Here is a 25,186-nt window from a genome sequence, read left to right as displayed (position 1 = left end):
AGCCCCTTATAGAAACTTACAGCACAGAAGTGAGCCATTCAGCCTGTGCTAGTTCTTCCCCACCAAATATTTAAATGTTTTAGGGCACAAGAAAATCCTAGCACATTAACAGTAGACAATGTCAACACTTCCCTTTGAGTTGGTCAGGGTATCTCGCAAAGCCCCAGGGGCAGTGTGCTTGACAGATTGAGTAGTTCTGAGCAATAAATCACACCCGATGTATAACCAGCCAGTTGAAAACTAAAGGTGACAGACTCTAATTTTAACCCTTAGAATGCTGCTACTGAGTTTTTTGCATGATGCCACACATTTAAAGCACCCCATGGTGCTTGACAGGAGACTCGGCAAGAAGGTCTAACACTGAGTCACATTCTAAAATGTAGGACAGGCTACCAAAAGCTCGAAGAGGGAGGATGCATGAAGCATCTTAAGAGGGGGGAGAAGATTAGCAAGGGAATTCCAACACTCGGAGTTGAGGGAGATGAAAGCATTGACACTATGGTAATTTAACAAGGAGGACTCACACATTTTAATACTCAAATCACTTTTATTTGCAGAAGTACAAAATAAAATGGTACGGGGCGGCACGGTGGCTAGTACTGCTGCCTCACAGCGCCAGGGACCTGGGTTTGATTCCCAGTTTGGGTCAGTGTGTGAAGACTGAACATTCCGCATGGCTTTCCTTAGGATGCTTCGATTTCAGTCCAAAACAGTGTGCTGGTTAGGTGGCTGGCTATGCTAAATTCGCCCTCAGTGTACCCAAACAGGCGCCGGAATGTGGTGACTAGGGGATTTTCACAGTAACTTCATTGCAGTGTTATTGTGACTAATAAATAAACTTTAACTTTAGCATGAAGGAAGTCTGGCAGCAGTGATGAACAGATCTCTTGTGGCAACATCAACCCACGCAAGCCAATGCTACTGATGATATTGCCCACACAGGCTCACATTAATGTCATCAGTGTTTATATTCAACAGGAAACTGCTTAATGTACACTCCATAACACTTCACCCCTTCATTTTAATCCCCCTCAAGGCAAAAACTTTTTAACCTCATCATTCAAACACTAACATACAATGACACTCATATCTTGGCTGTTCCACAGAAGCTTTGCGACTACACTGATCTGGCAGTCTCAGTAAACATTGGTGAGGGTGGTCTCAATGGAGCTGGGCTTGTGGGCGCAGGAGTGGGTCGAATATCTGTAAATGACTGTGCAGCCTCATCCTCTCCTTCAGCAGGGACTACTGGATGCCCCTGTACACCATGAATAATTTCCTGTTGTGCTTCTTCACAGCATTTTCTTCTGCTGTGCACACCGGAAACTTTGCTTCAAAGTCTTAGCGCAGACGAAATGGGCAAGGACAGATAGTCAGAGGCTTTTTCCCGGGGTGGAAGAGTCAATCACTAGGGGGCACAGGTTTAAGATACGAGGGGCAAGATTTAAAGGAGATGTACAAAGCAAGATTTTTTTTTAAATAGAGTGGTGGGTGCCTGGAACTCGCTGCCAGGGAGGTAGTGGAAGCAGATATGATAGTGATTTTTAAGGGGCATCTTAACAAATACATCAATCGAATGGGAATAGAGGGATACGATCCCCAGAAGGGGTTTTAGTTCAGTTGGGCAGCATGGTCGGTGCAGGCCTGGAGGGCCAAAGGGCCTGTTCCTGGGCTGTAATTTTCTTTGTTCTTTGAAATGTGATCCTGGTGTCTAAAGATGACTCCTTCATCAGTTAGTTTCACCATTAAAGAGACTGCATCATTTTGGATCACCCGGCAGCCAGTGTTGGTTTCTGCCCAAATTTATCCAATTGGATTTAAATGTCTCTCACTAGCATGGTGGTTATATCTCTCCCTCTGCTTTTCCTGTCTCCTTCCCACTATCACTGACATCTGGATGCAGCACATCCAGAACAGATTTAGGTTCCTATCCATCAGCATTTCAGCCGGTGAGGGCCGTGCAATCCTTTGTGGTGTGATGTGATACTGAAACAAGATCTGGGAGAGCTTGCACCCAGGGATCCCACCTGTCATTCTTTTCAGTTCTTCTCTTAGTGTCTGCACAGTTCGCTCTGCTGAACCATTTGAGGTGAGGTGAAAAGGAGCAGTGTGCACATGGCGTATTCCATTTGTCTGCATGAATTCCTGGAACAAGTCACCAGTAAACATTGTGCCATTATCAGAGATAAGAGAATCTGCTAAAGCCACAAAAAGTTGGCACAGCTTCTGTATCATAATGGGGGCTGTGATTTGAGTGAGAATTGTCACATGTATTGGGATACAGTGAAAAGTTGTTTCTTGCACACTATATAGACAAAGCATATCATTCAGAGTACACACGGGACAAGGAAAAGAGAGAGTGCAGAATGTAGTGTTACAGTCATAGCTCGGGTGTAGATAAAGATCAGCTTAATATAAGATAGGGCCATTCAAAAGTATGAAGCTGTTCTTGAGTCCGTTGGTCAGGCTTTCATATCTTTTTCCCAATGAAAGATGATGGAAGGGAATGTGTTGGGGGTGCGTGGGGACCTCGATTATGCTGGCTGCTTTTCCAAGGCAGCGGGAAATGTAGATGGAGTCAACGGATGGGACACTGGTTTGCGTGATGGACCGGGCTACGTTCACAACCATTTGTAGCTTCTTGCAGTCTTGGTCAGAGCAGAAGCCATACCAAGCTTTCTATGGTGCATCTGTAAAAATTGGAGAGAGTCGTAGCAGACATACCGAATTTTCTTAACCTCCTGAGAAAGTAGAGGTGTTGGTGGGCTTTCTTAACTATAGCGTCAGCATAGGGAGACCAGGGCAGGCTGTTGGTGATCTGGACACCTAGAAACCTGAAGCTCTTGACCATTTCCAATTCGTCCCCATTGATGTAGACAGCGGCATGTCCTCCATTGCGCTTTCTGAAGTTGATGACTATTTCCTCCATTTATTGACAATGAGGGATATTGTTGTCGCACCAATTCACCAAATTCTCTTTCCACCACACCATCTCATCATTATTTGAGATCCAATCCGCTACAGCGATATCATCAGCAAACTTAAAATCGAGATGGTGGTGAATTGGTCACACAGTCTTATGTGTACAAGGAGTATAGTAAGGGGCTGAGGACACAGCCTTGTGGGGCACCCTTGAGGATGATCATGCAGGAATTGTCGTTGCCTATCCTAATGATTGAGTCTGTGGATTAGGAAGTCTAGGATCCAGTCACAGAGGGAGGAGCTGAGCCCTAGGCCACAGTGTTTGGAGATAGGTTTTGTAGGAATAATGGTGTTGAAGGCTGAGCTAATAGTTAACGTTGCTGTAGTGATGTTGCTACCAGCCACATATGAGTGTGTCCACAATGACATAATAAGATCTATTGAAGGCCCTGAAAAACCCACATGAAGCCTGGGCCAGGACGGTCAGGCCATTCCCACGGATGTACTGGTGGTGCCATTGTTTGGTTGATCTGACACTCAGAACAGGATCACACCTTGTTCTCCAAGCCCCATTCCATAATAGGCCACCAAATGTATGATCTTGCTAACCTTCTCATTCAGGAGGCACCCGGGGGAGCCTCATGGACTTCATCCAAGGCCTGTGAACCTGTGAAGGATGACACGGTGCCACAGTGGTTAGCACTGCTGTCTCTCAGCGCCAGGGACCCAGGTTCAATTCCACCCTCAGGTCACTGATTGTGTGGATTTTGCACATTCCCCCGGTGGCTGCATGGGTTTCCTCCGGGTGCTCTAGTTTTCTCCCACAGTCCAAAGATGTGCGAGATGGATCAGCCATGCTAAATTGACCTTGGTGTCCGGGGATACGTGGGAATATGAGGATAGGATCTGGGTGGAATTGTGGTCAGTGCAGACTCGACGGGCCGAATGGCTGCATGAGTAAGTCAACTATCTTGCTCTTAATAACGCTCTGGTAAATACTTAGGGCGACATGGTGGCAAAGTGGTTGGCACAGCTTCCTCTCAGTGCCAGGACCTGGGTTCAATTCTGGCCTTGGGTCACTGTCTGTGTGGAATTTGCACATTCTCACCGTGTCTTCGTGGATTTCCTCCGGGTGCTCTGGTTTCCTCCCACAGTCTAAAGATGTGCACGTCAGGTTGATTAGCCATGCTAAATTGACCCTAATGTCAAGGACATTAGCAGGGTAAATGCATGAACTTTTGAGTCTTACCTGCAAGTACATTCACCAAAAAAAGTGTTCCAATTTTTCCACATACTCAGTCTAGTTCTCATCCTCCCCCACAAACTGATAGCCCAAACATAGCCATGGTGCTGCTGACTTGTCTACCTTTAGCATATTCTCAGAACCACCGATCAGTCTTTGACCTTTACTGCTAACCACTGCATGTTGTGTAAATTAGCTACTCAGTGTTCCAACTAGTAAGCAAAACTTTGAGTCGCCAAGCTGAGGCTCAAATTTTACCGTGTCACCAAAAGATCCACTAACTTGACAAGGAGGATGCAATAGTTCATCACCCTTATTTGCAGAAATACAAAATAAAATGGTACAGCATGAATAGATCCCTCTTGGCAACAACAACCTGCGCAAGCCCATGCTACCAATGATGCCACTCGCGTAAGCTCACACTTTCTGACAATGTCAGCGTACATATTCAATAGGAAATTGCTTAGTGTACAATCTACAACAGCCACCATTCTTGAAGCCATGAAAACTGGGGATGCACATGTTGTAGGTAAAATAATACCTCTGAGACTGTTAGTGAGTTAAAATACAGTGGTTTTTATTTCAAAACTCTGGCATTTATTCCAGAGTTTTGGGAGAAACTGGTTCCTCACAATGGACTACCAGACTTCTCATAGAACACAAACACAAGTGGGCATTTAGACATTATGAGCTCCAGCAGTAATCACGATTCAAAGTTCCAATTCCAGCCAGGCCTTCAGGTCTTCCTTCCTTGGTCGTGATGCAGCCCCAGGTTTAATCAGGGATCACAACCCTGCAGTCACGATACAGTCTTCAATCTCGTCACAATTCAAAACCCTTCTGCAGCAGTACCTGCATCCCTGTCTTTGAAGTTACTTACGCGATTGCAGCTGTCCCAGCAGGACTCTTCCTGTTAAAAGCCGGTATCGCGATCTGCCATCAGCAGCGGTCAAAAGCCAGTATCGTAAACTACTATCTGTGTAATGATGTCCAACTAACACAAATAGGTAAGATTTGCAAAGTCTACAAAATAACAGCCACATTAAATTATCTGTCTTTATAAAAATGAGAGTTAAAGCAGGTAATACATGAACAAATAACTTATATTACTCCCAGGAGCAGTATAAGTTTGAGGTGGTCAGTCATGATGAAGGGTTATGTTTGTGACATATTCTAGGTACAAAATCCATTAACCCTTCCCCTACTTCACACAAGAAGCAACATATCATAATGCAATGCATCCCACAGCATTTTTAATGAGGCAATAATTTCTGGAAATACTTTGTACATTTTCTCTCACCAATATAGAAAATATCTAAATATTAATTGTCAACACAGATTTAAATACTTACTGGCAAGGGGAATCAAGGCGTCATCGTTGGTTTGCAACCTCCACTTCAGGACACCAACGTCATTGTTCAGTGGGAAAGATTTCTCCGGGTTCTTTAGGCCAATCAAGGAGTCTGTTGTGAAAAGCTTCTTATCCACGTTCGGGTGAGTCTGGAGGCAAAGACACAACAAATATGGGTTTAGTCTGTAATTAAATAGATTTGACATCTTATTTCCAGTTGAGCTTCTGCAGCTTGAGGTGTGCTTATTGTTCTAGTTTTACATTCAGATATGCACATGGTGTAGGGGTTAGCGTATCAGCATGAATAAAAGATCGGTTGGTTAACAGGAAGCGGAGAGTAGGGATAAATGGGTCTTTTTCAGATCAGTAAACTGTAACTACTGGAGAGTCACAAGGATCAATACTAGATCCTCAATGACTCACAATCTCTCCCAATTGGAAGAAGGGAATAAATATATTTTAGCTAAATTTGCTGATGACACCAACAGGAGGTCGTGTCTGCAAAGGAATATAGACAGGTTAAGTGAGCGGGCAAAAATTTGAAAGATGAACTAAGTACAATGTGGGTAAATGTGAACTTGTTTACTTCGGCAGGAAGAACAGAAAAGCAGAACAATAAAATATTACAGATTTGAAACAAAAATAGAAAAGGCTGGAAAATGTCAGGTCTGGCAGCAACTGTGGAACGAGAAAATCTCTCTCCACAGATGCTGCCAGACCTGACATTTTCCAGCCTTTTCTATTCCACCATTCCATTCCATAATGGAGAAAAAATACAGAAATGAACTGTAGAGGGATCTAGGTAACCTGTTACAAGAATCACAAACTCACTATTGTAGGTGCAGCAAGTGATTAGGACAGTAAATGCATTCAAAAGGCCACATCTTGAGAACAGATGTACAGTTTTAGTCTCCTTATTTAAAAAATAGAGAATTGCTTTAGACGCAGTTCACAGAAGGTCCATTGGGTTTATTTCTGGGATGAATGGGTTTTTTTTGAAAAAAGAACAAGTTTCTACCCATTGGAGTTTTGAAGAATGAGGGACGATTTGATTGAAACATAAGGAATTTGACAGGTTGGATATTTAGAGGATGTATCTTCTTGTGGGAAGACCAAAACTAGGGGACACAGTCTAAAAATAAGAAGTTTCCCTTTTAAGACAGAGACGAGAATTTTTTTTCTTCCAAAGAGTCACTGGTGTGTGGAGTTCTCTTCCCCAGAAATTAACGGAGGCTGGGTATTTAAAATTATTCAAGGCTGAGTTAAACAGATTTTTGTTATGAAAGGGAGTTAAGGGTTATGGGACAGACAGAAAGATACAGTTAAGACCACAACCAGATCAGCTATTGTCTTATTGAACGGTGGAGCAAACGCAAAGGGCCAAACAGTCAAGTCCTACACCAGGGGTCAGACCAGCTCTTAGGTACAATAGCATAGAGGATCGAACAAATTGCCTGACAAGACAACTCCTTTGCCTCAGGTGCAATCAGGATGATCATTGCTCTTGTCGGCAACTCTCATATCTCATGTATTTAAAAAATTAAATTAGTCAAGCCGGGATGGTATTAAACCATGCAGGCCAAGAAAGTCATAGATCTAGACCCAGGTTTGATTCTGGTCTTGGGTGACAGACTGATGTGATTTCTCCACATCTGCATGGGTTTCCTCCAGTTTCTCCTCAGTCCAAAAACATACAGGTTAGATGGACTGGCAATAGTAAATGCACAGGATTATAGGGAATGGGACTCAGGGAGGGCCTGGGTGGGATGTTCTTTCAGAGAGTCAATGCAGACTTAAAGGGCTGGGTGGCTTCTTTCTGTATTGTAAGGAATCTATGGTTAAACACAGTTATTGTTTTATGAGCTAATTCAGCCAATCCGATTTGATAACATTTCAGAAACACAAAATGCACAGACTTGAGAGTTTGAACTCAAGATTGGGCAATGAACCTTTGTACTGCAATGACGTCCTCACCATTCCAGCACTCACCTGCATGAGTAAGTTAACTATCTTGCTCTTAATAACCCTCTTTGGTAATACTTGGGGCGACATGGTGGCACAGTGGTTAGCACTGCTGCCTCTCAGTGCCAGGACCCGGGTTCAATTCTGGCCTTGGGTCACTGTCTGTGTGGAGTTTGCACATTCTCCCTGTGGCTGCGTGGATTTCCCCTGGGAGCTCTGGTTTCCTCCCACAACCCAAAGATGTGCGGGGTAGGTTGATTGGCCACGCTAAATTGACCCTAGTGTCAGGAGGGCCAGCAGGGTAAATGCAGCAGGTTACGGGAATAGGGCCTGGGAGGGATTGTGGTTGGTACAAACTTCATGGGCTGAATAGCCTCCTTCTGCATTTAGGGATTTTATGAACATCTCATTACTCATCACCCTCTACGTACAGAACCAGTCACACCTATAAATTTCACAAGCTGCAACTTTGTGAATACACATGATGCATTGCACCAGATTGGGTTTAGCTTCTCTACCCCAATGAATTAGTTGTACTTCTCTATAAAAAGGTCCCTTTGTCATTTCTAGCTATGGAGTTGTGTCGAGGTTTCTCCATGGCGGTCACCCCAAAGTTTCCATGAGGTAGGTTAGGTGCACTGACTTGAACAAGTGCCAGAATGTAGTGACTAGGGGAATTTCACAGTAACTTCATTGCAGTGTTAATATAAGCCTTACTTGTGACTAATAAATAAACTTTAAAGTCTAAGATAAAACATAGTGCAGAGAATCAGATGTCTATTTAATCATGGCCATCTCCTATCAGGAAAAAAAGTAACCTGTTATTTTAAAAGGAATCGCATGGTCACCTTCAGGGAACGAAATTCCAAAATGACCCAAAAGCAAATGCTAATCTTGAGAAAATACAGACCAGAAGCTTAGGTTAGGACTTTATTTCCTGGGACGTAGGAGAATGAGGGGAGATTTGATAGAGGTGTATAAGATTTTGATGGGTATAGACAGAGTGAATACAAGCAGGCTTTTTCCACTGAGGCTAGGGGAGAAAAAAACCTGAGGGCATGGGTTAAGGGTGAAAGGAGAAAAGTTTAATGGGAATATTAGGGGGGGGGCTTCTTCACGCAGAGTGATGAGAATGTGGAATGAGCTGCCGGATAAAGTGGTAAATGTGGGGTCACTTTTAACATTTAAGAAAAACTTGGACAGGAACATGGATGAGAGGGGTGTGGAGGGATATGGTCCAAGTGTAGCTCAGTGGGATGAGGCAAAAAATGGTTCAGCACAGACAAGAAGGGCCAAAAGGCCCGTTTCTGAGCTGTAAATTTTCTATGGTTCTAAGCTTGAGAAAATATATAAAATGGAATTTGAATAGCGGCTCAATTCAAAATCACTTTGTCCCTATGGGTTTTACAATTAAGAGCACGATCAAACAAAATAAATATTGGTGAACATAAAAAAAAAGTTCTTCCCCCTGACCTCTGAGGGAATGTATCTCTTATCATGTATTGAACTGTTGTAACATATGGTGGATTTACTGTGCTGGGCAAGTGGTTAAGACAAAAGGTCATTTGCCAACAGGCTTGCAGTTGTGCAGCTGGTTAGAACCAGTTCAAACTGCAGCCAAGAGAACAATAGAACATAGAACATAGAACATTACAGCGCAGAACAGGCCCTTCGGCCCACGATGTTGCGCCGACCAGTTACAAAAACAATGACCCACTAGCCTATACCAATCCCTTTTCGTCCATAAACCTATCCAGAGATCTCTTAAACGCCCCCAAACTAGACGCATTTACAACTGCAGCAGGCAGGGCATTCCAATCCCTCACCACCCGCTGGGTAAAGAACCTACCCCTGACATCCGTCCTGTAGCTACCCCCCCTTAATTTAAAGCCATGCCCCCTCGTGCTAGCTTTCTCCATCCGAGGAAAAATGCTATCACTATCCACCCTATCTAAACCTCTAATCATCTTATATGTTTCAATAAGATCCCCTCTTAGCCGCCTTCTTTCCAACGAAAACAACCCTAAATCCCTCAGTCTCTCCTCATAGGACCTCCCCACCATACCAGGCAACATCCTAGTAAACCTCCTCTGCACCCTCTCCAACGCCTCCACATCCTTCTTGTAATGCGGGGACCAGAACTGCACACAGTACTCCAAGTGCGGCCGCACTAGAGTAGTGTACAGTTGCAACATTACACTGCGACTCCTAAATTCAATCCCCCTACCAATAAACGCCAAGACACCGTACGCCTTCTTAACAACCTTATCTACTTGATTCCCAACTTTCAGGGATCTATGTACACACACACCTAGATCCCTCTGTTCATCCACACTATTCAAAGTCCTCCCGTTAGCCCTATACTCGACACATCTGTTGCTCCTACCAAAGTGAATTACCTCACACTTCTCCACATTAAATTCCATCCGCCACCTCTCGGCCCAGCTCTGCAACCTATCTAAGTCTCCCTGCAGACTATGACACCCTTCCTCACAATCTACCACACCTCCAACTTTGGTGTCATCAGCAAATTTACTAATCCACCCAACTATACCCTCATCCAGATCATTAATAAAAATTACAAACAACAGTGGCCCCAAAACAGATCCCTGAGGCACACCACTCGTAACTGTACTCCATGATGAATATTTACCATCCACCACCACCCTCTGTCTCCTATCTGATAGCCAATTCCTGATCCAACTTCCTAGATTACCCACAATCCCATACATCTGCATTTTCTGCAGAAGCCTACCATGGTGAACCTTGTCGAAAGGTGCTTAGATTATGAAACCTGTCCAGCAACAGAGAGACTGTAAAATGAGGAAACCATTTTTGTTAGGACACTGTACTACTGGACTGAACACCATGTGGCTTTGAAATAAAAGTTTTAACTAAAAGTTTGTCTCTCATCACTGACTCGCCGAAGAACCAGGGTTTTAAGCTAAAATCTAACATTTTAGAATCCAACACTTAAAGGTGAAAACCACAGCAACACCATTGGGGCGGTCCCTAACAGGGTCAAAATGAGTAATCAAAACACAAAACAACAGTCCCTGGTACAAGATGAATGCAAGTGATAGCTGGTGATATTATCGGAGTGAGACATAATTAGACACTGATTTGTTGACAGTTTAATCAGTATTTCCCCTTCCAGTTTTCCCCTGTTCAGTATGCAATTTTTGGATGCACACGTTTGCAGGTCAAGCAAAGATAGGACCCATCTGAGTTGCGTGCTTGAGTGTTCAATAAAATCACCAGCACGCAATGTTGAAAGGCGTGTATAAGAGGAGGATATCGGAACAAAAACTTGCAGAAAAGCCAGTCAGGAACGGGGGGGGGGGGGTGAATGTGACATCACCGACAAAGCAATCTCACCTGTAATTGAACTCCTTTTTTGTCATCGTTCTCCACTTGAAGGCGAATTCTCCCCTGCTTCTCATCGCTAACCCGGAGCATGATCATGCCATGTACCTCCATGTTTTGCAAGCCTCCATCCCGGCCACACGTCAGTGATATCTTCTCTTCAACCTTCAGATGTACACTGTAAAAGATACAAGAGAATGTGAATGTTTGTTAGTTAGCACTGAAGCAGAAAATCTGCTTTAATGTAACATCTCATTAAATCCCAAAACTCTTCAAAATTCACACATTGCTTCTGAAACCCAGCCACTGTTACATGCCGATGAAATGTTGCAAGTTTGAACTAGGGCCTGTGTCCTGCTATGTGCTTTCAGAAGAATGGTTAACAATTAATCCAAACTTCAGGTCCTGAAAGCAAGATGGCAACTACACGAAGAAAGGATATCAGTCAGGGATGCAGAGACTATCCAGAATGTATGGGGAGAATAAGAATCTGGCCCAACTGCAACGCAGTGAAGCAGCTTTGGAAACAAAGGGGCAATTTTAGCATGACCAATCTACCTAACCGGCACATCTTTGGACTGTGGGAGGAAACTGGAGCAACTGGAGGAAACCTACACAGATACAGGGAGAGCACAAACTCCATATAGAGTCACCTAAAGCCAGAATCAAACCTTGGCACTGTGATGCAGCAGCACAAACCACTGTGCCACAGTGTCATATAATTTGCAGGACTGAAGGAGGCTACAGAGACAGGAAAGGGCAAGGCCAAGAACAATTTGAAAACATGGTGTAGAGTTTTAAATACAACACATTGCCAAACTGGGAACTAACAGGGGTCAATGAGCACAAGATGATGGGACCGAATATAATTCAAAATACACACAGCAAGGTTTTGAACGAATTCAAGCTCGTGGAGGGTACATAAGAATATAAGAAATAGGAGCAGGAGTAGGCCATGTAGCCCTTCGAGCCTGCCCCACCATTCAACAAGATCATGGCTGATCTGAAGTGGATCAGTTCCACTCTCCCACTTTCTCCCCATAATGTTTAATTCCCTTGTCTATCAGAAACTTATCTACCCGTGACTTAAATATATTCAGCGAGGTATATATTCAATGGGCAGAGAATTCCAGAGTACAAGGAGAGAGAGATTAGCCAGAAGCGCAATAGAACAGTCAAGCCTAGAAACGATAAAGCTAATGCACTTACCTTTCTATATTAACAGGAGGCGACAACACTTTAGCCACTTCTGATGAACGCTTTGTTGAGGAACTAATCTGTTCACCTTCCAACTTCAGTTTGTCTACAAAATTCTCCACATCCTTTCCCTTTGCCCCAAGTTTTAAGGCCTTGCTTGGACCAGAAGGTCTGAGGAAACAAAGCGAGAAGCCTCCACTTTAGACTTCAAAGGATAATCAAGTACAAATAATTAGCTCATCGACCACTAATCATAAAACATGCCAAAATGTTCACATTTGCCAATGTAAATCTACTAATTTTTTGCACGTACAACAGAAGACATGAACTTTTAACACTCATGACAATGCAGTACTTCCCCAAAACACTTGGTTTGGTACACCAACTATACATCTGCACCAACGTAAATCTGTAAACGTTTTAGTCTACGCAGACAGCGATTCCACAATCAAGCCAGGATAAGCAGAAGCAATCAGAATAATGAAAAAAAAAGGCCTTCAACTCAATGGGCTACCATGTACTGGGTGTTGCAGGAAGGGCCCCCTCCCCATGCATTACTGAAGCAATTGAAGCAAACCATACCTGATTATATATAAACCAGCTTCACACGCAAGACCTGCTGCATCAGCCCTTAATCCACAAGAGAACACAATTAAGTGATAATGGGTTTAAAATGGCACAGGTTTGGTCTATAACACATATTATAACTATCATAATGCACAAACTGAAACAGGCCAAAGGAACTAACTGACTCCAAAATTCTTCATGCTATCCAACAAGAGTAATTGAACAAATTCTCTACTGGCAGATAAAGAAGCTGCAAGAATGAAACACCATTTTCTCCTGGCTCAAGAAATTCCAGATATATTCAGTACCTAACCATTTAAAGATTTAAAAAATATATATTGTTAGCAATGAGCCAACACACCTGTTGGCATTGATAAGAATTGTAAACCATGCTGGTCTGATCCAAACCTTCACTATCAATAGTCTATTTTTTAAAAAGTATAGTTTTTGCGCCATAAATGGGAAAAGAACGAACGTTCAGAGATGACACTTGTTTTGAAAAGAAAAATAATAGAATTTAGGCATTCTGACCTTTGGTAATGCAATTCTTAAACTTTCAATGTAAAAGATCTTTGTCATATTAATTTCTGTTACACAGGGAGAACTTATTTCACATTGTCAATTTGGTGCATTAGAAGAGCAAACGGTAATCAGGCAGCTGACAGCAGCAGTGCTAATAGTCCACCAAGCCTAGGCCATCACAGCAAACATAACAGTACATCAAAACAAAATCAATTTCACCTGATGCAAGTTCTTTAATTTCCTGTATAAGCTAGAGGGAGAAGGATGGGAAACAGAGGTGGTCCTAAGTGAGTGACTGATGAGGGGAAGAAGGGATGTAGAGGATGCTCCACTTCGATTTTCATTGCAGAGCACAGTATCACCCTTGTTTAATAAAGGTCCTAGCAGTATTCCAGAATTTTGTTCATCCCAAAACTTTCTGGACATGCAGCCACTTTTCTGATTTTCTGTTGTTTCAACTCGCTTGTTTACCCTAACTTCATGCATACGTATCATCCCCTTTGGCGTCAAGAGGGGAGAGTGAAGCTCAAGTGCTGTGTCATTTGAAGCATTTCAACACTCCCACTGGACCATCCTGCATGGTCCTTCTAATTCCTACATGTTGCCTGTTCAGATGAAGACTCTGTGCCATTTGCAAAGTTATTCCTTTACTGCGCATCAGTGCAATGTAAATTCCATCTTTCTTCAGTTTCTCCTTCCTTCTAAAGGATTTTGAAATCCAGGTTTGGATTTACCTAACCAGTACTTCCAGAGTCTCTATTTACAAACATTAGTATGTTTCCTCTTTTTACCCCAATTAAGGAAAATGGGACTGGTAATCATTGCCATATTCTCATTAAAAAATAAAACTGCACTTTAACAACAAAAACTGCATGATGCACGACAGAAGCCAAGTTCAGTAGTTCTCACCCTGATGGTGAAATGCCCCCACAGAACACATTTGAAAAAAAGCAAAAGGTCAGTCACATCCATGCAACATATGGTCATGACAACCTCGCTTACAGTACAGTCTGCAGCTCAATCAGAAGACAAAGGGGATTTTCTGCATTTATTTGGTCTTGTGAACACTGGGAATTGCAACCTACCTCATTACGGCCGGTGTCATCTTTGGTTTCTCTGGTTCGATGATGGCATCAGTTATCATGGATGCTGCTGAGCTGCCAGACATTCCTCCACTGCCAAACCCACCAAAGCCAGGGGCTTTCTTGCCTTGCCTCTCGGCATCTCTGCGAGCCTGCTGTAACTCCTTGGCCTTCCGACGCATCTCTGCTTTTGCTTCACGCTCTTGTGTCTGAATGGGAAACGTAAAGACAACTGTCATACTCGAAAAGAAACAGTTCCATATGTCCAAAGTTCACAAAAACCCAGAAATGGAGCGTGAACATTCTTTAATTTTGTAATGAGTTTTTGTCTGCTATACAGTAAATGGTACATTATTCTCTTTAGTTACTGAGTGCTAACCAAGCATTCCCCAGTTGAGAAACTGTATGGCAACACAGAACAGAAGAACTCTCCCTACTCCACTATGATTCTGATTCCGATTCCTAAACCTACCATTGTATATCCATTTAGATTGTCAATTTTCATTGAACAACAAAGACTTGACCGACAAGTCTCCCATTTTCAGCTGAAGCAAATATCAACATTTCTTTGTTGTTGCTGGGACAAAGCACTCCTTCTCTGGCAATCACCGCATGGAGTACCAGCTGCAAGGTTAAAGAGCACCTTTAACCACTTTCTCAAGGCAACTCTTAGCCCTCCCAGCATCGCATGTGACCAGAAAACAAATAAATGCCCATGAATAAATGGATTAGAATGCCACAAATTAATTTATGTAGGGACCCAAAATGGCTGAATTTCACTCATGAGTCTGAGCTAGATTTGAACTCAGGTGCAAGAAACGGAAGTCAAGTGGCTAACTGATCATTTATACTTCAGTACTTCTGATCTGCCAATGTTCCAACATAATGAAACCTTAAAGATTCAATTTCAATTTAATTATACAGCTTGCATTATACAATTTGAAACATTAGCTTCCAAACTATGAAAATGCACTATGGAAAAATAACTGAATATACACTTATTCATACTTGCTAATTCTATGATATAGTTTTATAATCACTGTTGTAGTGGAGATGAGCAGAGTAACTGTTTGCACACAGTAAAGTTTCACAAATAGCAATGAGATAAATGAGCATGTATTCTGTTTTAGCAATGTTGAGGTAAACGTTAGCCAGGACACTAGGTAAATCTCTCTCGCTCTTCTTAAAATAGTATCACAGACATTTTTAGTCAACTTGAAAAGACCTTTGGTTAACCATCCGATTGGTGATACCCTCAACAGTACAGCAATCCCACAACGTAGTAGTGGAATGACAGTGTAGACGACATGCTCAAGTATCTGAATTGGAGCTTTAACTCAGAGAAAACACGTTACCAAATAAACCCTCTCTAGAGCTACTACATTGATCAAACTTTCCAAATTTATCCTGACATCTTATTTATTATTACTCATACACATTTTATCTGTCCGTGTTTGTAGAAAGTAAGGGCTGTTTTTCCTCTAAGAAAAAGAGAAACATTCTGCTGAGCGAAGTGGATATAAAGCTTTCTACCACAGGGAATAACTGAGATGAACAGCAATGTGCAATTTAAGGGGAAGCTAGATAAACACAAAGGGAAAGGAATATGCTGATCAGGTGAGATGAAGTAGGGTGGGAGAAGGCTTGTACACAAAAGAAACATTGACACATGCCTGTTGGACTGAGTAACTTGCTTCTGCGCAGTAACTAGTTTGAGAATATTCTCACTGCAATAATATCAATTGGAATAGTTTGATGCTCTACCCCTTATGTCCGAACTCCACAGTTTGACTGTCACTCATGCACCGCATTCATTTTTATCTGCATTACCTCTCGAACAGCTCGGAAAACTTTCTCTTCGTGGGAGTCCATTTCTGTGAAGGTTCGGATCTGGGCCAAGTTTACGTTCTCACGGTAACCCAGAGCCACTATCTCATCAAAGGCAAAAATTAGATCAAAGCAGTGTTCCGATATCTCACTCTCCTCCAAAACTCTGCAATATTCTGGAATCTATTAAAAACCAAAATAAATACTTATTGTAAATGACAGATGTAGCACCCAACAGGAAGGCAAGCAAAATCAGCAAAAAAATACATTTCAAATTGTTTCTAAAAATTCTAAAAAAAGCCCAATGCTGGCATATCCACATATAAAAATTCAATCAGAGGACTACTTTATACACTGATTTCTTGTAGATTTCAGGTTATCCAGGATTACTACAAGAAATTTTGAAATCACTCAAACACAATGATATTTTATCCAATTTCAGAAAATTAGCTTTAAGATGCCACAGGAAACTGACATCAACTCACTCAATTGGTTAGTGAGGAAAGTCACCACTTATTCCCCTGCCCTATTACATGAAGATTTTCTTCCAATCCTATGTTTTAACCCATGATGTTTTTCCTTATTCAAGAATCCTGGCACATTTTGTGGTGTTCAAAACTAAATTTAACCGTGTTTTTGTTTCTCTCACTTCCATATGATATCCACGCAATCACCCACATTCAAAGCAAGCTTGCCTCAGTTGCTCAAGTTCAAACTTTGGATGCTAGGCATCAGCCTTGAGGCTTTTCTGAGTAGACTCCATGACATAAATATTTCGTACATTTTGGTGGTCAAACCAGAGCTCTAAACACAGTTGCACTATTGCACGTGGAAATGCACCTCTGACCCAAATTACTGCATTCAATTCATTTTAGGCTCTAGTTGACATGTTATCACTATTTGAATACACACACCAACAACAAAGACTAACAAAAAAACGTACAAATAATTTTTTGGGAAATTCAAATCAAAATAATGGCTCAACATTCTGAATTCTATGACTTCTTGTGACTTTTGGAGCAGAAGCATTCACAACACAAGTGTGAAGATTCACCAGCAAACCACCAGGAACAAAACAAACTATTAACAAACTCAACATTTCTACAAGCAAATCATTGTAATTTTAAAAGAAAATATGAGAAATATGAATAAAGATGACCAATCCTGAAGCTCTGTATTAAGAATCAACTAAAAACAGGATTGGTTAAGTCCAAAGATTATTACTGCCTTTTCCCATACAGAAGGTTTTCATGTGGACATTCTTCAAAACCTGTTCTGAAATGCACATCTCTCTGAGGCAAGTGTACCAAACTTGGATGTTTACCTCAGCTTTGCCGTACTGGCTATTTTCATTTGGCCTTCCTACAAGCTCAGCTAAGCGGACATTGCCAGGGAATCTATATTTTCCCTTTGTGCTCTGCGTTTTCAGGGTGGAAGTCAATCCCTGGTTAGACAACTACAACTCCAGGTATGCCCGGGGTATTACTGTAAGTGCAGCAAGGAGACAGGTCACAGATGCCCAGTTCCAGATTTTCTTTGACACTTGTTCAGGAGTGGCTTGAAACATTTTTTTTCCTGAAGCCATCAAACCAAGAGCCTCATTCACATCACAGCCCGTTCCTGAGGCAGTTGGAGAGCATATTTTGCTTACCTGTGACCAGTTTTTAGTCCAGGCTGGAACAGAGAGAAATTTAGTAAAACGAGCCTCAAGCAGCAGTTGCCAGCCTCATAGAGCTCAGAGGAGCCAGTCATGAAGAGGCAAAGTCACTGGTCCTGCGCTGCAGGAGAGTGGGGTTTGGGGACGTCCTGGAGATCTTACCAGTTCAGTGGAGCAGAGGGAAAGCTGTCTGCTAGAAAACTGGCAGTTGGGATAGAGTAATGCCTGTAAACAGTGGTTGTTAGCTCGGGAGATGGAATCATGTTGGTAATGTTGGGGTGCAGCATTAGGAAGTCCAGCAAGACACAATTTTGGGAAAAGAGATCACGCAACAGTGAGACAGGCAGTCATTGAAGCAGCTTTTGAGGGAAATCAGAGGCAGATCTTTGAAAGAAAATCCCTGAATTCCCCCAGGAGGAAGAATTTTAATGAATCTTTGTGACTTACCAATATCTGGGTGGGTTGCTGAGAAGGTTTGGGAGGGCTATTTAATGTGCAGTTTGCAGTGCGTTTGACCAGTTTGTTAATTTTTAATTCATGTTTACCTCATGTTAATTCTGCATATTAGCATGCTAGATAGTACTGACTGCTTGTTTTATTAACTTGTACACAGTAAAATTCCTTCTGTTTGTTCAAAACCATGGAATCTTATATGGTTTCATGCTCTTCATAGATAGCTAAGATTTCAAATTTTGTCCATTTGAACAAAAAAAAAGATCAGTGGGTCCCAAACCAGACTGGGGGCCTCAGCCAGGACAGCAACAAAAGTTTGGGATCAGTTGTAGGGTAGTAACATATAACACAACATTATATCATAGGCACAATTTAGACCATTCAATGCACCCTCAGTTGAAGGCATCATGAAAGATAATCCCTAGGGTACTGTTTTACAAGGTTTATGATTCTCTGCAGCGCGGTAGCATACAAATCACATGAGATAAGAAGTGGATGTATGGACTAATTAACTCCATCATCTTTTCAGATTTGGGTCAAGTTCCTTAAAGGGCAATTAAAACATTGTGTAAAATTTAGCACATCTCACTCAAATCTTACTTTATCCTTTTATGACAATCATCTCCCGTGTGCCTGAAACAGACGGTTTCTCATTTAAACATTAAATTACCTTTCAAATGAAGATGCATTTAAATTAACTAGCATCTATAAAACACTCTTCCCGTGATGTTTCCAAAGTGCTTCAGCACTTTGCTTAATTACATTTTGTGTGTAGTAACTTAATTGTCAGTAAATGTGGTAGCCAAGCTGTGAATCTTGCAGAGTACGGCCTTCTTACAGTACTGCACTGGGAGCATCAGCTGAGATTATAGTCAAGTCTCTGGACTGGGGGTTTGAACTCACAACTTTCAGACTGACAAAAGTGTTACCCACAGGATCAAAGCAGACTTCCTAACTCTCAAAATGTGGACTGACAGGACAATGCAACTTAGCATAACATTAGTGTAATTACTAAAGAAATATGTCTCACTTCTTCAGGCCTCACATATTGTTCACCATGAAAATGCAGCTGCCATTCCTCATATTATTCAGCTGGCCCAGACATTCACTTAATATCTCAGATCGCTCTTCCACCTGTTGCAAAACTATGTCCGGGTGTCACCACCTAATATATTACTACGTATTGCTTAGAGGACTGCTACATGTTCATCCTTTATTATCCTTAATCAAATGAAATTTAAACAAACTAAACCTCATTTCCAAATAAATAAATCAATCCCACAGCTGAGGTAACGTGAAGAATTGACTTGCTGTGGTGACACATTAGTTTTGTTACCATTTCTTGCATGTGAACAGGCCCATTCATACATTTAAGAGAGTGGTTAAGTGGGAATGAAGCCTGTCTGCTTAATGTTATGGCAGAAATCACAAATCTAATAGCTAGTTCAAGGCCATATTTTGAATTGACTCAAATTTTCAGTGGATTAATTTTGGTAACCTTCCTACCAGTGTCATTTTACTCATTTCCAATTCTCATACCATACATCCCAATGCTTTTCTCTACATCTGCTATATGCAAGATTTTCTAATCACAAAATTTTTTAAGTGCAGAAGGACGCAATTTAGCCCATCCAGTCTGCATTGGCTCTCTTAAGGAGCATTCTACTTAGTCTCACTCTCCTGCTTTAACCCCGTAACCTTACACATTCTCTATTTTCAGATAGATATCCAATTCTATTTTGAATATTTCGATTGAATCTACCTCCATCTCTCTCGCAGGAAGTTATTTCCAACCACACCTCGCTGAAAAAAATCTTTTCTTCACATCACTTTGACTTTTTGTCCATTCATTTGGATCCATGCCCTCTAGTTCCTGATATACTCTTTGAGGGGGGGACAGTTTCTTACTCTTCACCCTGTCCATATCCCTCAGGATCTTGAATCTTTCTGTCAAGTCTGCTCTCAGCCTTCTTTTTGCCAAGGAAAACAGACCCACCCTCTCCAAACTATCCTCATAGCTACAGATGTTTATCACTGGAATCATTCATGTGAATTACCACTTGGCATGTTCATTCAAATCCTATGAATCTCAAACTTGTGTCATTGTTAGTTGGCCAAATAGTTTGATTTTGCAATAGGTTGTGACAAAAGCAACAGGAATGGAGGATTCTGGGTTGATCTAAACGATGACAAAATCCAGTTGCACCAATTATCAGTGGCATGCCTCAATAAATTCAGATCAATTTCAGTATTCGCAGCTGCCAGAGTTTATTGCTCTTACCACTCGAGAGAAGAGACGGAGCGTTTCCAGATCTTCCAGGATGTTGCTGTTTTTGGTTGTGATCAATACCATGTAGAGTTTTTCCAGTGGCTGGTACACATACCGCACGCTTTCTGTCTCCACAAACGTGTGCTGCTTCCCAGTGTTCATTAGTTTGGGGAATGCTGCCAGCAAACCTTCAATTCGGGTCCTTGTCATTTCCACAAACTGCCGTGAGACAATTGCTTTCCCAGCCTTGGTGCAAACAGCTGTAGCCAACAGCACCTGAAGTAGACAGAAAAAGAGAGAGAGAGAGAGAGAGAGAGGAGAGAAAAAGCAGTTATCAATGGGGAAAGTACAGCATGTTCCCACTCTAATAAAATAAACTAGACTGAAATATGCTGGCTAGCCAAATTCAGTTGTTATCAATACCTCAGACACAGCATTTCATATGTACCAGGCAAAGGAGTGACTTGAATTGGACATCAGAAAATACTCTTTTGAACAATCCTATATTTTTATCATAGGATGCAGTAAATATTCTTTGGACAAAGATTCTAGTCAGGGTCTCTGATCAAAAACATTGGCAATGTCAAATGCTTGCAGCTCAGACTGGTTAACTATGGACTGTCTGACTTCAGATCTTCAGTAGGACTTCAGCAGGGATGTAATTTTGGACCTAACTGCATGTGCACAAATTTTGAGCTTCAGACTATTTGGTATATAATGAGCAAAAAAACCTTCCACCAAATATTAGAAGCAAACACTAAAAAGTGGCCTCAAAGAGGGACAAATTGGCAACTTAACCTGAGACATGCCACAGGATTGGACAGGTCTTCAATCATACAATACTACAACACAGAAAGAGGGATTTAGACTCATTTAATCTGGGCAAGCTCTTTTAAGGAGTAACTGAGTTAGCCCCACTTTTCCATTCTCTCTTTATGTCCTTGCAAATTATTCTCAATACACAAATAGTGTGACTATTTTTGCCAAGCTCACTTGCAGAAGAACTTACATTCTTTCATTTCCTAAAGTGTTTTATAACTAGAGTTTGTTGAAAAGAAAAGGGGACAAGCTGAAGTTTTTCATCTTGCACTCATCGGGATAGGCACAAAAATTCCAAATTTCAAAGGAAGTAATAATTTATACTGGATGAGAAAAGAGCACTGAGTGATTGGAGAGTCAGTCTGATTGGTCGAGACCTTGCCATAGAGAATGCACCAGGGGATTATTGCCTCCCCATGCTTTTAATTAATTCAATGCCTAGACATTTCCCTTTTGCCTGCAGAAGACAAGGCCATGTGTATGATTAGCAAACATAAATGAGCCACATTGTGAATCTGACTGATAATCTTTAATTGTTTGTTGGTGTTCTTTTGCATACTCCATTCCAGATTGTTCAGCAAATATTAGCCAATTGTGGAATCATATCTAGCAATAGGCACAGGTTCTGAGTTTTACAATGAATTATTTTTAGCATGAGTCAGTGGTGACAGGGAAATTCAAAAGTCCAAAGATGTGCAGGTTAGAAGGACTGCCCATGCTAAATTGTTCCAGGATGTGTGCACTGGGGTTAGTGGGGTAAATGTGGAGTTTTGGGGATAGGGCCTAGGTAAGACGCTCTGTCAGAGAGTCAGTGCGACCTTGATGGGCCGAGTGGCTAGCTTCTGTACTGTAGTGACTTTATGAAAAGAACACAGCAAGGTCACATATATAATCAGATGAATAACTCCATAGGCCAAAACTCCTTCAGTACTGCGGAAAAGTATCAGCCTAGACAATGTGCTCAGGTTCAGGTGTGGAAGTCAGATAACACTGGAGATTAACTACTCGGGGATAGGTTGCCAGGTGACCATCAACTTGAAACTACAATCCTAGAAGCTTGCAGGATTGAAGGCCGAGAAGACCACTTAACAAGCATGTCATGCATCTAAAGTTTGGAGGGGTAGAATAATGCAAACCTTTTAAAATGCCAAAGCATCATTTTGCTTGGTCACTGAAAGGTATGTTGGTTGATTAATGACAACTTAACTGACAACTCAGAAGAAAATGGGAAACTTGAGGATTTAAACCAACTGAAATCTTGAAGCTGAAAGCCAAATTGACAATGCTAAAGAATGAAATGATGCTCAAAAAAGTATATACAGAACATTTTTTTCTTTGACCTTGCTACTTCTGAAGTTAGATACTTCTAAGTCTATAGTAAATTGCCTGAATTGACTTATCCTTCAGGTGTGAATCTATACGGTAGCCACTAATATGGGCACACCAGATCCAATGCTCACTCATGTCCATAGATATACAAAGATCACTAAGTCATGATTAAAAATCTGAATATTGACTATTTGCAAGCCAATCCCAGGCAAAGGGCTTTGGTATGTATTGGCACGTATAAACCTTTTCCAGCCTTTGCCAATGTACCATCACTAGAATTCTGATGAGTAATTTTAAAATACCTGCATAGGTACAGTCTCTAACTAGATCCAGCAGCTGTGAAAGTGCTCAACAGAAACAGCGAAAGGGTAAACATCTGTTCCCTTGATGGCCAAATAGGTACACTTGTTACATACATAAAAACACTTTCACCATTCAATTCCAACTATAAACAAGCTGTTACGTGGGATATAAAAATTCTCAGTAGTTCACTATTTTTTGAAGAGTAAAGTGTTAAATCCTTAAATTCCAGTCCAGTTTTGAAATATGGTGAGGCAGAAAAGTTCCTCAAGTCCAGAAATATTGACAACAAAGCACTTTGCTTTCAGAAAACATGATATTTTTATGTGGTGTAGTACAATTAGTTAACTCAAGCACGAGTGGAAATTCCTTGTTTGTTACAATATTACCTACACCAAGGGCATGGGTAAGAATACAGCACTTACATAGCATGCACATGGTAATATTTCTATAATACTTTCTTTCTTCAACTCCTCAGATTGTAATGCCAACTCACCAAGCTCCTCTTGTAAACGTTCAGTTCAACATAAGCTTTGTTTTGCTAATACTGAGTCTCCACATCTGGAAGCAACACTTCCACTCTGACTGGGGCCAGGAACTCCTCGCAGCCCTCAGCTAATGAATCAAAAACTGGATCAGACTGTCTGGCACTTCCGACATCTTCCAGGATCTGTTTGATAGTGTGGGAGTCTCGGGTCGAGTGGGCAGAATGACACGTTTCTATGTCAGAACACCTCCATATTCGTGAATCCGGCGGCAGGCTGACTCTCCGCCCGCTGCTCAACAGGAGTACAACATGGAATTGCAGCACTATAAGAGTGCCATTTTCCAGTTCTCCAACAACAAATTCTATTTGTCCTGTGGTTATACTCACACCTGAATTTTTCATATATTTTAATGAATCAGGTTATCCAGAAATTCACAACTCATTTTCATTGTGGATAAACCTTCAGAAATGATATACTATTGTTGATTAAGTTCATTCACATATCTCTGAAAACTATTAATGCAGAATGAACTTAATCACATTAAAATTGCTTAACTTGCCATCACAATGCTACAGAAAACTAAAGCACCAACGCCCAACACTAAATTTTTGAAGTTTAAGTTTAGTTATTTGTCACAAGGCTTACATTTACACTGCAATGAAGTTACTCTGAAATTCCCCTAGTCGCCACACTCGGCGCCTGTTCGGATCAATGCACCGAACCAGGACATTTTTCAGACCATGGGAGGAACTGGAGCACCCAGAGGAAACCCATGCAGACATGGGGAGAACGTGCAAACTCCGCACAAACTGTAACCCAAGCCGGGAATCGAACCCGAGTCCCTGGCGCTGTGAGGCAGCAGTGCTAACCGCCATGCCGCCCACTATGAGGTGGTGGAGAGATTTGAATCCTCCACTTTCTGATCTCAGCTACAATGAAATATGGCAGTACCGTACTGACTGTAGACCTGTCATTAACCTCCAAGAGGAGAGAGGGGTAGAGTTTACTCCAGGCAAATTCAGGCAGGAAACATTGGACCTTGAAGTACATCTTCCCTTAGGTGAGGAAGCAAATAAAGATTATCAAGACAAAAGCCCCATATTTTAAAATATATACCCTTTGTTCATTCCAAATCTGGGCTGACACAAAGGAAATTAGAGTGATTGGTTTTATTTCACAACAGACAAAAGTTTTTCAAAGAGGCAAGTTGCTACTCGAAACCAGAACATCAGACATCAAGTTGAATACGTTTTGAATGCCAATTTAAGCCTGATTCTAAATTTACACCTACAACGTGTGAATAAGTTTGAATCCAAAATTGCATTTCATAAAACAAAAGGTGCTGCATGATGATCACAAGGCGAGAATTAGCAGTGCGTAATCTGAGTTAGAGAGATCTGGTAAAGTTCATAACTTTATATTAATATTCTGTCTGGACCTCAGTGTGTAAAGTTAAAAAGCGTGTTAAAAATTTGGGCAAACTTTGCTTAAGATTGTAAATGTCAGTAACCGAAAAAAAAAATCGTTTCTGCAATACTGGCCTCAAGCTTCCAAGTTAGGTTCGAGATCAGATGCAAAATAAAGCTCCTTCTACGTGCACGAAAGAATTGCTTTAATTCAAGCTCAGGACATATTCACAGCACAAATATAAAATTTATATTTTCTTGATGATTCACAGAACCTTTGCTGAGTAACTGAGTGCACTTCTATACCATCACCTTCACATCCATTCGAAATTGGATTCTAAATGCCAAAACTCTAGAAATTAAACCTACAAAATGATGAAAAAATGTTGTACATTGCAGCACTGTAAAGTAAGGGTTTACTGGTTT

General features: G+C 41.5%; 1 protein-coding gene across 2 annotated transcripts in view; it reads right to left on the bottom strand.

Moving 5' to 3' along the window:
* The window catches only part of LOC145359789 (coatomer subunit delta), a 37,291-nt gene that overhangs the window by 3,596 nt on the left and 8,509 nt on the right, over window positions 1-25,186 (bottom strand). Inside the window, exons 2-8 of one of the 2 annotated variants that reach the window (XM_080214566.1) lie at window positions 20,431-20,694; window positions 16,043-16,222; window positions 14,216-14,421; window positions 12,624-12,671; window positions 12,054-12,212; window positions 10,857-11,022; window positions 5,518-5,665 (exon numbers count right to left, since the gene is read on the bottom strand). In XM_080214566.1, coding sequence (XP_080070692.1) covers window positions 5,518-5,665; window positions 10,857-11,022; window positions 12,054-12,212; window positions 12,624-12,671; window positions 14,216-14,421; window positions 16,043-16,222; window positions 20,431-20,694 — 1,171 coding nt within the window. The remainder of the gene's footprint in view (window positions 1-5,517; window positions 5,666-10,856; window positions 11,023-12,053; window positions 12,213-12,623; window positions 12,672-14,215; window positions 14,422-16,042; window positions 16,223-20,430; window positions 20,695-25,186) is intronic. The other variant, XM_080214567.1, reaches the window with a different exon arrangement.

The sequence above is a fragment of the Carcharhinus amblyrhynchos genome, chromosome 29 (assembly GCF_965287045.1).
Source record: "Carcharhinus amblyrhynchos chromosome 29, sCarAmb.v2.hapA, whole genome shotgun sequence".
Taxonomy (NCBI): domain Eukaryota; kingdom Metazoa; phylum Chordata; class Chondrichthyes; order Carcharhiniformes; family Carcharhinidae; genus Carcharhinus; species Carcharhinus amblyrhynchos.
The sequence above is the reverse complement of the archived record's forward strand: the minus strand, read 5'-3'. Positions and strand labels throughout refer to the sequence as shown.